We start from the raw sequence: 16,099 nt of genomic DNA, 5'->3' as shown, positions 1-16,099 counted from the left end.
AAGTAAGTTATTTTTTTCATAACCGCCAATTGAAAACTAAAGCGTTATCTGGCGCTCCTACTTACCTTGTCCCTTATATGGATGTTGGTTAAATACTCCGACGGAACATGGAAATCTAAGAAGATAAATCCAAATACAAGTTACTTTATTTCAGTCACCACATAGATTCCACCAGAACACAAACTTGTATAACAAAAGTTTATATAAGTTTTAACTTGTAAAACTCATATATAAAAGTTTTATATGCAAGTTTTGAATTGTTTCACATGTTAAAAATTTGCAACAATCTTTAATTAGGATTTTAGGTAACAGACCAATACCAAATAGTGCATGAAGATACATGTTCTTACTAATAAATGCCTTTCCACACTCAACAGTGTGCCTTCCCCATACGTACTCCTTAATAAAATCCAATGCAACTGCCTTGTTAACAAATAATCCATTTGTATAATTTAATTCCATTATAAATCCAGCTGTTCCTTCACGGGTGCGTTTCTCTCCCCTCTCTACATAAATAGCTGCTTATATCAAGCTGAAACTCATCAGATTTTTTATCGCCAGCTGCACCTCAGCAGACCCATCTGTGAAACAGATTACACCAGTCTGCAGATCAAACCACTGTTACTGGTCTGATCCAGGCACAAACTCGCACAACAAAAGCTGATTCTGATTACGGTCTTGGTGTGGTGATGCTGGTCATAATTAACAGGAAGATTGATGGAGATAAATACAGGGCAGACCCGGAAGAACACATGCTAGACTGGCCCAGTCAAAGGCCAGACCTGAATGTACTAAAGAATCTGTGGCAAGACTTGAAAATTGATGCTTTCAGATGCTCTACATTCGGTCCGTCTGAGCTTGAGCGATTCCAAAAAGGAAGAATCAGCACAAAATGTCAGCCTCAGTGAGCGCAAAGCCAAAAGAGACACCACCTCAAAAAACTTGTAGAAGTATCAACTCACTGGGGATTAATACAAAGGCATGCCACAATTATTTTATATTTACCTAGAAATATTTATTAAAACATGTATCATGTTTATTCTTTACACTAATGGACTACTTTGTGTTTGTCTATCTTATACCTCCTAATGAAACACATTAAAGCTTGGGGTCGTCACATGACCACATTTGAAAATCTCCAAGTGGAGATCGACAGTATTTCTGTCAAAAAAACAACTTCCTGTAGTTGAATGTGTTTTTAGTTCAACTAATCAGAGCCGCAGTCTTACCGATGTCTTGAGGTCGACATGGTGCAGAAGCCCAGGGAGAGGCGAACTTTGGATACAAGTTTCTGTCAAAATAAAAACTCTCATGATTCCCATAGATGGCAAGGTTCTTGAACGAACATAACTGAGGTAACAGTGAGTGAACAACAGTTTTTAAAGGTAAAACGGCTATCTTACTCTGGTGAATTTAAGTTGAGTCCCAGTGTTGTGAGGTCACTTCCGAGCGCCAGATGCACCATCCCCGGGTCGGTTTCTGCGGCTCGGATAAACGTCAGCAGGCCCACCATGCCGAATTGGTCCGTTACCATTCCTGAGGGAATGTTTGTCACCCGACCTGCAGCAGAGGAGCGACCCAGAGTCACCAAACCACAGGTCAGCAGTGAGCTGGTGATCTACAGAAAATACTTACTGTGAAACCAAAGCCACATTTTTACACTGTAATTTATGCACAAAGTAGACAGCAAACCACTTACTTCTCCTCAAATATAACATTAAAGCCTGTTTCATGTTCAATATTACACTGCTTTGCTCTATCCTATCTGACAGTTATCAAACCCCAAATGCAGGGTAGCGAGCCCAGCTGCCTCACCCAAGTTGTGGGATTAAGAAGGGATGTCTCAGAGGAATTGGAGCGATACGATTGGCTGAGAAGTCTCACCATCGGGCAACACCTGGATCCCTTTCTTCTGGTTGTTGTTCTGTGCCGAGGTCGTCTTGTCTCCAGGGAACTTCGGACCATCTGTGCTGGATGTGCTCTTGCTTGTGGAGTTCAAGTTCTAAACAATTAAAATGAAGAAACAAAATTAAGATTACATTTTTAACTCTGCAGTCGTCACAAAAAAAAAAAAGTAGAAGGAAAAAGTACCAGAGTGGCTTTAACTTACAGTTTTGCTGTCATCGTTGTTGAGTGTGGGGTCTTTGTAATTTGGCCCAGGCAGTGCGGGGAAGTCCTCGTTATGTATGGAGAAGTCTTGTGTCTGATCAGTCGATGGCTTTGTTACCATGCCAACTTCAACAGTTTTAAACAGCAGGGGGGAAAAAATCCCAGCAAAACAATAACATGAGCAATTATTCTTAGTGTTGAGACAACCTGCTCTAAAACAAACCCTATTAGTGGTTTTATGAAGCCAATGGAGTGGCTGTCGATGCAACATTAGCTCTCCTCTAATGGCCTACCATAAGGAGCGCGTCCAGCCAGCGGGTTCAGCACCGGTGTTGGATTTCCAGTCCCTTCTCTCCGACTCCGGTCTGCTAATGCGGGGAAGTCTGACAGATCCAGGCCCATTATATTGTCACTCCCATCTGCATCAACAGGAAGAGAGTTCAATTTTAAAATTCCACATTTTTCCCAGACCTCATTTTTATAATGAGTACAAAACATTTACGTGATGATTTCATCATCTGTATGTTCAACAAATAATAAAAAGAACACATTCAAAAGTTATTTTAGCTTCCAACAGTTTTGTTAAGAGCAATTTGAGTGCTTCTTTAGCAGCTGCATCACTTTCAATCATCATCTGTTTTCTGAAATATATTCTTTCAGTTCTTCCTCCCCCCCATTCATTAATAGAATAAAATACATAAATAAGTGACACAAATGAACTTTTCTAATTCACTGAATGGTTGTGTCTGCAAATTTTTCTAAGCCATGGCAGATTTAGATTTTAAAATCACTGTCATTCAACTAAGAAGGTTGTTTGATCTCTAACACTAAAAGAATGTAAAAGCATTGTTTAAGAACAATGCTTTTTTTTGAAGCAGAAAAAATAAATATTGTCAATGATCAGTACAAAATTTATATTGGCATGACAGTAATCAAACCCTGTGATTGCTTACCAACTTTTTGCGTATTTCCACTAGTATTTTGATGATTTCGAATTATGCAAGGTGAAAGAATAAATTTGGGCTTAGCCAAGTAACAATATTTGCATAAATCTGACTTCATATTGAGAAATATGTAGTCTTAAAAAGCTACATATTTGTAGGTCATCCTCAAAATGCTTACAAGTTATCAACTGTGTCCAGGTAATTGGTTTAAAGTTTAAACCAACATAAATCCATCTAGACTTCTAGTAGTTCTTAATCTGGGGGGCCTGGAGAGCTCCTGGGAGGGATTGGGCCTGGCATTTAACGCCAAAGAGAATATGAATATGTTTTGTACATATTAAGTCTAATACCACAATAAAATGATCAGAAAGAACAATGAATCATTATCGCATTATATGCTAAAAGCAGATACCATGCCAAAGAAGTACAAAGGAGAAAAGTGGTTTTCAGTTTAGTAAGAAAAACAATTAGCAATCTTTTATATTTCGTGTCTGCAGACAAGCATGTCTGCTTATGCTGAAAACAACTGACCAACTTTATATTTCCTATTTCCAAACAATGGACCTTCATAGCTGGCGTCTCTTCATTCAGGCTCAGCTATGATATGCGTTAGTCTGCATGCAGTCGAGTGTTTTGGTGGTGAGGGCATGAAGGCCACGACTTTAGATAACAGCTTGTTTGGCTTCTAAAGAAGATCCTGTACAAGACCCAAAGGTTTAGGATAAAACAATGATCTAAGATGGAGTAAAGCTGGAAAAAATATTCCTCTGTTAAATCCACAATTTGGGTTCTCTTCTCTCTGACAAACTGGAAAGCTGAACAATAATGTAGAAGTTGTGTTATGTCAGACCAAAGATAGCGGGAATTACAAACAGTGACAACAGGACCAGTGCACTGCCTTTCCAACATGTGTTACAACCGAATTTTTTGGCCCAAAATATGCACTGAGTTATGAAAAGGTGCAATGGGTGAAATTTGGTCTTTAAGCTCTTGTGACCTTCAGGTCAAATCCACCAACCTGTGCCATTGAAGATGTTGCTCGATAATGAATTGTTCATCCCAAAAGCTTGATTGCGGTTCATACCAAATCCTGACATGCTGCAGATAAAAACAGCAGTTTGACAGTGTACAGCCGACCTCCACAAAGATCCATCCCATCCCATCACACTAGGGAGACCTACCTGTTGATGGTGCAGGGCTGGCGCGCTGGCTGCTGTTTGGGCATACAGATGATGCTGGGTGAGCTGCGGTTCGGACTTCCCAGCCCTGAGCTGCCCATGCTGCTGGTCCTGCCGGTTAACCCAATGCCCTGTCCAACCTGAGAGTGGTTTAGGATGTTTCTCGATATTGTTCCCCTGCAGAAAAACGATCAGAAGAAAAATGCATTTTCCCCTCAGGCCTTTGCTAACATTTCAAATTTCAGCCTCAGAAAACAGCACACACCTGCTTGGCGAGGAAGGGGTGTGTAGGGACATGGAGGGGACACCCGTTGTTGGGGTGATGTGACTTGCTAGCTGCGTCCCTTGTGTTAGATTTCGGTTTAACTGAGGCGTACTGTTTCCCATGTTCCTTACTGGGAAGCCGATTGCACCTGCAGGAAAATAAATAAAACAAAATGGCAGGAATAAAAATGAAACATTTGCAAACGAAAGAGAAAACTTTCCAGTTCACATCTGCTTAGTTGTAAGCATTCAAAATGTCTTAAGGTGCGTAAATACAATAAATGGTGTGAAACTTTTGTCCAGTAGCCCTTCATCAAGAAAGACACAAGAACTCACTTTGTGGACCGTACAAACTCACACCGAGCTGCGACAACTGGCTGGACGACGATGGCGAAGGAGAGGACAACATCTGGAGGACAAGAGGCATTAACAACACAGCAAACGTTACAAGCAAGATTCTTCTGCAGCGTTAGCCAGTGTGAGGGACAAAAAACTGACGCAAAGGTCAAAACTTACATCTTTGTCCGACCTGTGGAACATGGACTGGTTGTAGTACATGTCATCAGCCAAGTCGTTGTCGACTCCGTCGCCGAAATCTGGAAAGGGTTTTCTAGAACCAAACATGCTTTTTTTTTTTTGGTCACCTAAGGAAAAAGATAACTTATATTAAAGATGATAATTCAGGAAACCACTAATTTAAAAAAAGGGATGAAAAAAAACAAAGGCAGCATTTGCTGAGCTCTAATTATTTTAATTTGATTTGTCTTTACATTCATTAACACCAGAAACCCACTGAGTGAGATCATTTTTATTGCAAATCTAATTAATGCCTACAACAAATCTATACTTTTTTTTTAAAATCGGATTTAGCTCTTATGAATATTGTAAGACATCACCAAATAAGTATGTGGTTGGAAGTCAGGTAACCATTTTTAAGCAGTTTTGAATCTCCTGTAGTCTAAGGATGGAGACAAATAGATTTAAATCTCGACTACATTAAAAACCAGGGCTGAAACAAGATGCTTAGTGTGTCATATATTTTACCTTTGAGTGGCCATTTTGTTACAGCTGGCAAGTGTATAAATTATTAATTTATTTGTTATATGCAGGGCAGAACAGAGCTATTTACACCTAATATTTAATCATAGGAGAGTACTTTTCCCCACTACACTTATTTTAGTAAAAATGCACAAAACTGACATCAGAGTTCACTGATAGCTGCTGCTCAGTTACATTTCATGCTGTTTGTAGAGGCTCAGTTATTAAATTTTAAGCTAATTAAAATAAATCGGTTATTAGTGGAGATAAAAACAAAGTATAAACATCAAAGTAAAAATGTTGACCAAATTGCCTGACAGCGTTCACCTGGTGAATGAATTTCTGTCTGTAATTTTCACAATGTGCACAACTTGACCCACAGTCTGAGGGAATTACAGAACCGCTGCATGTGTCTCTGATGGTGGTAGACAACCACTGCTGTTCTTTGCTCCTCGTCTCGTTTTTCTTGTTTCATGCTACCTATGATGCCTTGTATTTTGTTTGTTATTGAGCTTTTTTGACAACCACATCCATTTTTTAGGAGAGTACAGCAAGCAGTTATTTTATGAGCCGGACAACTACATGTGCAAATAAAAACTGCAACATTTTCACAATGTCTCAGAAATGATTCTTCAAGAACAATCAAAAATTTTAAAATAAGTCAGGTTCAGGCTCTAAACAACTTGCTCAACTGGTTGTATTACACTGCTGGTGTGCGCTGTTTGTAGCTTTACTAGCTTCACCTATTTCCCATGTTGTATCTGCAACATAAAGAATCTAAAGCAGGGATTTGTTGTTTTCTTTCAGACTATTAAAATCTTCCAAGTTTGTCCTTTTTTATTAGCTGTTTTTATTTTTGACTCTGTCTAAACACATTTACTTTTCATGTAAATAATTAGTATATTTTATCCTTTAATCTATTGTAAATATCAAATGTCACCAAACAACTCCAACCACCACTTTTTTGGTTTATAAACACATTTACCAACCATGTATGTACTTTGAAGCAATTTTTCTGAGTTTAATTTAACAATTACATGCCAACATAAAGGATAAGGATGTGCTCTGACACAAAAAGTGTCTTGTAATTATTTAATTTTCTGTTATATTCCGAACTACCACCTGAAACAAAGAACAATCTAATTTTAACATTGACTGCATCCTGTCCCTGTGGTACCTGTCTCCAAGGGTAAACAATTATATTCTGACAACATATTTTCTAAACCCTGCTCACATCTATTTTAAAGAAGTTGTGTTATAGTCCGCCTATAACATCACTCACCACCTGTCTGATTAAAAACAAACTAATTGAAAAAGAGGATGGGGAGTTATTAACTGTTCGTTTGGTAAGAATGTTTTAACATTTACTTGAACATACAGACCACACACACACGAAGAAGACTGTTTTAGAAAAGTGTTCAAGTGAGTTATGAACTTCCATCTGTATTTCAAAGTATGTGCTAACCTTCCAAAACAGAAACAGCTGACCGATGATAAGTGTCTAAATAAATAATGTACATGACAGCCCCACTGGCTATTAATTTCTGACTATGTATCCATTGTTAGAGCGTCTCAGTCACAGACTATCACTTAAACACAGCAGCAAAGCTAAGTTAACCAGCTAGCCAACACTATTGCTAAGTGGTTATCATTAGCATGCTAAGTTAGCATATTGCTAGCTCACGAATGGCCCACTGCAATCACCAAAGAAAGGTGACAACCGCTGAATTACAAAACACTACAATTAAGCGACCCAACAACAGGTAATGCCGAGCTGGAGTTGTTCATATCTGCACTCACATATCTACATTCAGCGGTCAATTTCCTTGGCTAACTTTAGCGCTCCGTTTGGAAGTAGCTGCAGCTGTAGCAGCAGCAGCACTCTGCTGGTGTTAAAGATAAACGACCCGCTGTGTCTCGATAAGGAGGGGAAGCAAGCAGACACAAAGGGCCTACTGGACAACGACATCAGGACCGACCCCGTGTGACGGGAGAAATAATAAGGAAAAATCCGCTCACCGCATTAATTTCACTTCGCTTCGTTAGATCCAAGATGGCTGTGTGTAGCACCAGCCGAAAGAGCCTTTACTCTCTGACCTCGCGACCTGCAGACCACTTCCGTACACAAAGCTGATCTCTGTAAACACTGTACTTCAAAAATTAGTTAAATAGTTGCCTCTTAATAAAAACGTGAAGATTTCTAAAACAAATGTCATATGACATCGATGCACATTTTCCTGGGAAAATTGTTTTGTAATATCAGTATGAAGTTGTCCCTCAGACCTTATACTGCAGCAGAATCAGTAAGGCCACTTCAAAATACTTGACTTTAAATGAAAGATTTCCATAAAGAATCCCACTGAAGTAAATAAATGGATAAATGTATAAAATGTATTTTATTTTAACTTCACTTAAATTTGAAGGAACATTTTACATGATTATCGCTGGTTTAACTTTATTCTCAGCTCATCAGCAAATCATATTAAAATCTATTAAACATTGGAAGAACATAAAAAAACATCAATTAAATTTTTACCTATGATGTAATCAGTTTAAAAAGCATTGATTTTTGTTATATATTTTTAAAGGGTTTTATTGGTTCTAGTGGCCTTTATTTGATAGTAAATTGACAGGAAAGTGGATAGGGAGAAAGTGGGGAGGACATGTGGCAAAGTTCAGGAGCCAGGATTTGAACCTGTGACGGCTGCGTTGAGGACTAAGGCCTCTTATGTAGGTTGTGCTTAACTCCTGCGCTACCACAGCACCCCAAAAGGAAAAAAAACAAACTTTTTTTTTTATCTCTTAGATTATGAAACTACCACAAAAAGAAAAGGACTCATAAAATTATTAATGTTCCAATCCATTCAAAGTAAAATCAAATTGTGTCACCTTCAAATTACTTAATGCTCCTGTCTGATGCATTCAAATCTGTTTTAGTCACATCGTACATTTGGAAACAAACATGGAGACCATGGTCTGTATATTCATAACTTATTACCTAGCAAACAATAATGTAGCCTACTGTATGTACTAGCACTAGTTTTTTTTTTTTATAAGATTTGAGGAGCCTAACCAGGTTTGCTCAGTATGATGAACAAACCTGTGAACTGTTCATCCCTAAACAGCTTCAGCATGTCCCTCTGGCTACAGAGCTATATATATTTAGCTCTAGATATACAGTACAGACCAAATGTTTGGACACACTTTCTCATTGAATTCAATGAGAAAGTGTGTCCAAACTTTAGACAGACAGACAGACAGACAGACAGATAGAGACATATCTATCTATATATATTCACACTTCATCTGTATTGTATTCAAAAATGACCATGAAGTATTTCACGACCTCAGCAATGGCTCTGAGCGTTGAAATTTATGTTTGATGTGTGAAAATTTTTAACTTGTGTTTCCACCTCGTTGTAAGACATCAGCAAATTGTGTGTTATTCATATCTGAGTTGTACCTCTTTTATTCCGCCTAGCTGGAGGCAGGGAAGCTCTAAAAACAGTGTGCGACTGAGTGAAAGCAGATGAGGGTCAAGTGGTAGCCCTTCCGATAAGGAAAATGAAATTCCGTTCCATTTTATCTTGTTGGAAAATAGACCTAATGAAAGTATGCAAGATAGCATGGGGCAGATCACACCTCAGGCAGACAGAGATGGCATGCATGAAAACAAGAAGTATTTGACTTCTCTGGAAAAAAGAAACAAGAAACTATTGTTCCCTTTTGAACTATATATATACCTAAGCAGAAAATTATATCAGTCATTATCTTGTTGAAGTAGGAATGCTCAATGTGTGACTGCCAAACTTAGGAAATCCAATAGACGTCTGCGCATCTTGTGATAACTTCAATTTTTGTGCTCAAGGAAACATTTTTTGAAACTCAAATATTTAGCTCAATTAAAGTAAACCTCTCATTCCATCTCAGCATAAGCTGTATCCGGATGTATTAGAGCAGCGCATGAATGTCTGTAATTTCTTCTGCTCTTTCAAGCCACAAGGCCCCTCCCCATATCTCACTCCCACTTCTGTCATCTTGCAGAAGAAGTGGGGAAAGTCATTAGGCACAGAAAGGGGAGGAGAGAGCAAGTGGTTGCTATAGCCATGAAAGTCAGGGCTGAGCTCCACGCCACAGAGAACTGGTGAGAGGACACCACCAGGGAGTATCTGCACAGGGAGGACAAAACGTTTTCAGCTTATCAAGCTGAATAAACAAATGGCTGACTGTTGGAGATGCTAGGTGTCATGAATGAGGGCTGAAAGACTTTTGAAAGTAGGTCTATGATGGCTTTTTATTGTTCTCAATGTACTTGCTGATTTCTGCTGACGAAAAAATTGAAGCAAATGTCTTTTTTTGTTGTTGTTCATGTGATGTTACATTGTTCCAAAGAATCAAAAACTGATCCCTACTTTATTTGTTTGTATAAAAGGATCAATAAATCCAGATGAGCGTCGGTGGAGCTTTAACGAGATTCCATGAAATTCATTTAAAGATGACAACAACCATCTGGAGCACAGGCATTATTTCTCATCGTACACAAAGTGGAGGATTTGAGAAAAAACTGAGAACGATGGGCAATGCCATGCGAGGAGTAATCGCCTTCATTCCCTCCGAACGCTGCCAGCGCTACTTGGTGGGAGACCTGAAGGAGATGCCGCTGGACCGAACCCTGGATCTGAGCGGCCATCAGCTGCGGCGGCTACCTGTCACCGTCTGCGTCTTTGACTGAGTTGGTGAAGCTTTACCTGAGTGATAACAACCTCAGCAGCCTGCCTGACGAACTGCAAGGCCTGAGGAATTTGCAGCTACTCGCACTGGACTTTAACTGCTTTGAGGAGCTCCCTGCAGCCATTTGTAGATTGCACCAACTCACTATCCTCTACCTGGGCAACAACAGGCTGCATCGCCTTCCCAGAGAACTAAGAGAGCTCAAGGAACTTAACACTCTGTGGTTGGAGACTAACTGCTTCACCGATTTTCCCAAGGTAGTTTGTGAGCTTACGAATCTTAAGACACTGCACTTTGGTTACTAATCAAATACGCAGTTTGCCAAAAGACCTGAGGCGACTGGAGGAACTAAAAAGTATCTGGCTTGCCGGGAACCTCCTGACAGAGTTCCCTCCAGAGTTGCTTGAAATGCACTCTCTGGCTGTCGTCGATGTGGATAGGAATAAAATACGACAATTTCCGAACCTGTCTCACATGCAGGGTCTGAAACTTGTCATTTATGACCACAACCCCTGTGTTAATGCCCCTATAGTGGGTGAGGACGTCAGAAGGGTGGGCCGCTGGGCTGACAATTCAGACGACGAACAGGAAGATGAGGGAACCAAAGCACAGAGCGAGGACACAACTGAGATAGCAGAGGTTCCCTCAGAGGAGAAGCAAAACAATTTAGGGCGTGAAGACCAGGCAACTTAAGTGGAGGCCGAAAAGCGGTCTGTCATGAGAAGCATGCTTCCGCTGCTTGGCCAACATATAGAGAGGACTATTGCCTCAGAGTAGTCCTAAATGTTACCTGCAAGAGAATTAATCACAATTTTGGAAGTGGAAAAGTTTTGTGTGCCTTAAACTATTAGGATCGATGGACAAACATACACTCACTGCCCGGTTTATTGGTATTTACTTCTGTCTTCAGAGCTGCCTTAATTTTCCCTATCATATATTAAACAATGTGTCTGAAATATTCCTCAGAGATTTTGGTCAATGTTGACATGGCAGGCATCATGAAGTAAATTTCTCACTCTACACATCCGAAATGTATTCTTGTGGATCCAGATCTGGAAGACATTGAAGTACAAGGGACTTATTGCCTTATAAAATAAATGTGTTGAGATGCTTTGAGTATTTTGACATGGTGCAACATCAAAATTATCTTTTTTTTTTTTTGTTTGTTTTTGCCGAAAGGGATTTTGGCAAAAAAAAAAAAAAAATCACCCCACCTCTTTTTTCCAAAAGCTGTTTAAGGCAAAAAAACAAAACAAAACATAGATAGGTGGTGATTACCTTTCTGAGCCTCAGCAAATTGTCTTCACCACCCTTAATTTGGTTGTTAATTGTGTTAACAAGCAATTAAAACTGTGTACCTAATAAAGTGGCTGGTGAATACACCTTGTTAACAATTTCAACAAATTCAATGTTTTTAGTGAAAAGGTTTGACTTCTTTTATTTTACAGTGGAAGACAGTATTTCAAATTATTTTAACGGTATTTATAACTGCAAGTTTGTAGTTTTTCTTGCAACATTGTCTGTGTTTGCAGGACAGCAATACATATTTTTCTATTACTCTAACTATGCATGTTGCTGTGCCATCTACTAGCTGAAAATCCAATCACAGTGATATTATCTCGACTTGCTTTGTGAAGGGGTTTAACTCAAAGATAGGAAGGCACATAAAAATGAGTTTTATTTCTAAAATAACTTCTGTACCTGCTGAGGCTAAAAAGAGTCTTCAGTACAAGTGATGGATAGTCTGAGTCGTAGACTGCACTCATTATCCAGGCGAATGCATAATTCATTTGATAAATTAGGACTGTGGTTTGGAATAAAGGCCACTAATGGGGCTTAATATTGTCACCCAAAGCTTTGGGTTTTGAAGAGCCAATAAATGCATGTTTGTATTTCCTCATAGTGCTGGGAAATGTTGTCTAAATGGAAATAAATGCCCCTCTGCACAATAGGATTTAATGTGTTTCAGACTTGCCTTTAATGAAGCACACAAAAAGACATTAAAAGGGCTACAAATCCTTCCTTAATCTAGGAACATAACCATTTAAAATTTAGGACTTCTGTAATTCAACTTTTTTCTCAATTTTGTACTTATGTAGAAACTTACAAAATATTTTCTTCTTTCAGCGTGTGTTTAATTTGCAAACAAGACTTTAGCGTGTAGCTGCATTATTGTTGAAGGAAATAAAATGCACATTCTTCACACTATTATGGTGTAGTTATATTGCTATCAAGACTTACAGGCTGTTTGAAATTATTATTTTTGAACTTGATTCATGTTTGCAAACTCTTTTTCTCTGTGTAAATAAAAAAAATGTTTGTCTATTTTATCTTTCCAAAAGGCCCTTTTTTTTATCTGACCTTATAAGAAAAAAATGTGCTAGCTCAGACCAAAATTATTTACTGTTATGAAAAGTAAAGATTTGTGAAAGATACACATAACATTGTGTATCTGAAGTCCAGAAACAGTTTGTATTCCAACACTACCTTCTACTTACTGGCTCCAATGGATAAAGATATAGAAAACCTAACAATAAAGGTATGTTTTTAAAATGCAATCGCATAATGTCACTCTGAATTTCTGGACTGGAAAATATCACTATAATAAAAATACTTTAATATAAAATCATGACCACAGTTATCTGGCCGAAAGCATCACAGATCCTCATGCAGCAGCTGGGAATCTGGTGGTTTTCCACGTGTTCATGATTTTTTGCCACACATTAACTCGTCAAATTATTTGAGACTAAGTCAGTCTCTTCTGGCCAAAGCACATGGTTACAGTTAACTTAGCAACTTCGCCAAAAACCAATGGCATATAGATGACATCTACTGGTTGCTATGGAAACAAGATGCCACCCTTGATGCAGTTCTAACAGTGAGCTCACTCTTCCTCAAACCAATATCAGCTTGGGTCTTCATCCAACTTGTCTGAATCGAGGATGTTTTATAATATTTATAAAATATCATAAAGCATTTATAATATTTTTTTTAATAAATGCAACACCAAAGCCTAAAAGAAAAATGTCAAATAAACAAAGAGATGGTTAATCTTTACACAAAGGTGAGGTCACAGGCATATCCGTATTTATTTTATTTGTTCAAACACATAAATAACATCTGTACATATTTGGAAAGATCCAACATATCTGCAAATATCTTTGGTACAAAATCTTAATTCCAAAACCACAACTCAGAGTAACCATAAGAATGAAACCCAAAGTTTCCCTGACTAACAGGCTAAATACTTGAAGGCTTAGCCAGACAATCCCTGCATCGCTTTTAGCAAGTGCATCAACTTCAAAACTGTAACTTCACTTATCCCTGTTGTACTACAGTCTAATATTAAATATGCACATTACAATAAACACACAATAAACAAAAATGATTTCAAATGGTCTGAGAGTGTTGGTGATAAAAACCAAGTGCCAACTGGACTTTTGCAAAGACATGCAACAGGAATGATGATCAACCGCTGCTAAAGTACTTGAGTTTCAACTCACCAATTACACTGAGACAGAACTCTGCTTTGTTTTGCGAAACAGAAAAAGTCCCAATTGCTCCCCTCACGCTGGACCGAACTTTTTACAGACGGTTGGTAACAACAAAGACGCTTTTTGTTGAGTAAAGTTTCCAAATCAAATTGCTTTGAAAAAGCTTCTGGGAGCAAAAAAAATAAATAAATCACATGCACCGAATCATTTTGTTTCAGCCAGCATGCCATCGACATTAAACAAAGTCTGATTTCTAAAAGCATTTCAGTTGAACTAAAAAGGAATATTGTGATTTCAGAAAATACAAAGATGAACTAATTGGTCAGAGATTGGAAAAAAATGAAGATTTTTATTGATAATTACTAGATGAAATACTAAAACTATACTACTTTTCTTTCCTACTACTAAATGCATCAGGATTTCTATAATTTTAGTCAATAAATGCAGCAACTGCCAACTTATGCTTTGCACTTCTTTGTGTTTTGTAAAAATCAGATAAAGGTTAAACATTCTTTCATGCACAAGTCTGAATAATTGTGTAACTTCAAGGTACTACCTCTACCAGCGAAACTACAGCACACATTTTTCTCTTCTACGCATTACAATACTTAGAAAACCAAATTGGTCAAATTCTGAATTGAGCTTTGCAGACTTCAAAAGAAACAGAAATCGGAGTCGGCCAGGAAAAGCCAGATCAGTGCACCCTCTGGAAAACACTTTAATCCAGAGATAAAAAGCAAGCAGGTTTCGTCACTTAAAAGGGTGTGTTGGACTAACCGGCCGATAGGCCAGGAATGTAACGCCTCCTGAACTGGGCAACTCAAATACCACAAACATGTAAACTGTAACAGTAACAGTTGCAACAAAAACACAGACGTAAACAAACTGAAACAGACTGCTAGACCACAAGATGCAACGCCAACTAAAGCAAGATGAGTCAAATAGTGTAACTTAATTTTATCAGACTGAAGGTTTGCTTTAGTCTACATCTACATTTCTGCATTCAAAGTGCTAAAGAGGATATGCAACATTACAGTTATTTTATGGTTTAGAGACTCATCCAAGGTCCAGGTCTGTGGCGAACGGCCGTCTCCCCAGTCTGAGACTGAAGGCTGCCATCCAACTCGTTTGACCCATCGGTTTCCACAGGTCCCTCAGAATCACAAGACTCTTCTTGCTGTGTTTGTGTGGCTTCAGCCCCAGAGGCTTCTGGGATTACAGAGGGGCTCTCTGGGGAAGACTCTGATACGACGCCCTGGAAATCACACCCCCCACTTATCGAGCCAATCACGGTAGGAGTGTTGAGCTCTTTCTGGGAGTTTTCCCTTTCCATGCGCTTCCGAGCCTCCTCCCTCCGCCTTTGGATCCGGGTGTTGTCTCCCATCATGACCCTGATTCTGACCTGGTCTGGAGGCCAGAGCCCGCCCCACATGAACTGCAGGTATCCAAACAGCGCAATAACGCTGAGGAAGGCAAAGTTGGTGGCCACTCCGATCACTGCCGACGTCAGGGGGAAGTTGTACAAAAGGTACCGAATACCAGTGAAGTAGGCGTGGATTCTTAGCTGCGCTGAGTAGATCTGAACCCGTCTGGAATGGATCTCAATGACTGCACCCACAGTGGGGTGATAGGCATTCATCTTGTAATCGGGATAGAGCTCCACTTCTATGAGCTGCTTCTGCTCAACCATCCCAGTCAGGAGGAGAGGAGAGAAGAATAAAGTGCTCAGGGTTTGCAGGAGGACTGGAGCGGTAATGCAGCATCGTTGATCGTCCCACCGACGAGACAGTCGTCCCGCCTTTGGTGTAACAGGACATCTTGATCATGAACATTCCCAGCTGTTCGTTCACTGGAGACTCCGGCAGCTCCAACTCGATAGACACCCTGTAAGGCTGGCCATTGGCCATCACCTGGTCCCTGTCATTCTTCATGAAGGATATGTTGGCTGTGGGGAAGGAGCACAGACCTGACTCTGTAGCATCACAATCAGAGGTGTAGTAGAAGTGCACAGGGGTGGAGAAGCTCACAGTGGGCATGTAGGAGTAGTAGAAGCTCCCGTAGAGAAATATGGACACCCACAGCAGCAGGCATAGGGTGCAGAAGAGGATGGCGGCCTGAAATAGTGTCCTTCGGGCTTTGTGGAAAGTCACAGCTGCCACATCCTGCAGCCAGTGGAGGAGCGGCCCCATCGCTCCCCCCATCGTGTCTGATCGGGAGCTCTTGGTTTGGACTGCTGATCCTCTTCGGGGCCCCGTGGATTGCTGCCTCTGTGGTGGATCGCTATGTTCTTGCATTAGTGGGTGGCTCCGATCCGAAACTGTAAAATCGGGTACCTTGACAT

General features: G+C 39.6%; 3 protein-coding genes and 1 long non-coding RNA gene across 4 annotated transcripts in view; 2 read left to right on the top strand and 2 right to left on the bottom strand.

Annotated features, from left to right (window-relative positions):
• The window catches only part of cnot2 (CCR4-NOT transcription complex, subunit 2), a 10,139-nt gene extending 2,488 nt beyond the window's left edge, over positions 1-7,651 (bottom strand). The window contains exons 1-12 of the mRNA XM_032585623.1: positions 7,553-7,651; positions 5,012-5,139; positions 4,832-4,904; positions 4,497-4,644; positions 4,235-4,408; positions 4,072-4,151; positions 2,403-2,528; positions 2,111-2,235; positions 1,885-2,002; positions 1,404-1,560; positions 1,230-1,291; positions 66-115 (exon numbers count right to left, since the gene is read on the bottom strand). Coding sequence (XP_032441514.1) covers positions 66-115; positions 1,230-1,291; positions 1,404-1,560; positions 1,885-2,002; positions 2,111-2,235; positions 2,403-2,528; positions 4,072-4,151; positions 4,235-4,408; positions 4,497-4,644; positions 4,832-4,904; positions 5,012-5,119 — 1,221 coding nt within the window. The 5' untranslated portion in view covers positions 5,120-5,139; positions 7,553-7,651. The remainder of the gene's footprint in view (positions 1-65; positions 116-1,229; positions 1,292-1,403; positions 1,561-1,884; positions 2,003-2,110; positions 2,236-2,402; positions 2,529-4,071; positions 4,152-4,234; positions 4,409-4,496; positions 4,645-4,831; positions 4,905-5,011; positions 5,140-7,552) is intronic.
• Positions 1,484-2,074, top strand: LOC116734355 (uncharacterized). The gene is made up of 2 exons (XR_004342212.1): positions 1,484-1,598; positions 1,793-2,074. It is a non-coding gene; the product is annotated as an uncharacterized LOC116734355 (long non-coding RNA).
• On the bottom strand, positions 5,112-16,099 carry LOC116734313 (seipin-like). The gene is given in 3 exon segments (XM_032585634.1): positions 5,112-5,139; positions 14,793-15,499; positions 15,501-16,099. Coding segments are annotated over 2 exon segments (1,245 nt in total). The 5' UTR covers positions 16,053-16,099; the 3' UTR covers positions 5,112-5,139; positions 14,793-14,806.
• On the top strand, positions 8,872-12,589 carry lrrc10 (leucine rich repeat containing 10). The gene is given in 4 exon segments (XM_032585647.1): positions 8,872-9,808; positions 9,966-10,262; positions 10,264-10,566; positions 10,568-12,589. Coding segments are annotated over 3 exon segments (975 nt in total). The 5' UTR covers positions 8,872-9,808; positions 9,966-9,980; the 3' UTR covers positions 10,958-12,589.

The sequence above is a fragment of the Xiphophorus hellerii genome, chromosome 2 (assembly GCF_003331165.1).
Source record: "Xiphophorus hellerii strain 12219 chromosome 2, Xiphophorus_hellerii-4.1, whole genome shotgun sequence".
In the NCBI taxonomy this organism is placed as follows: Eukaryota; Metazoa; Chordata; class Actinopteri; order Cyprinodontiformes; family Poeciliidae; genus Xiphophorus; species Xiphophorus hellerii.
Note: the sequence above shows the minus strand (reverse complement) of the source record. Positions and strands in the feature narration are given on the sequence as shown.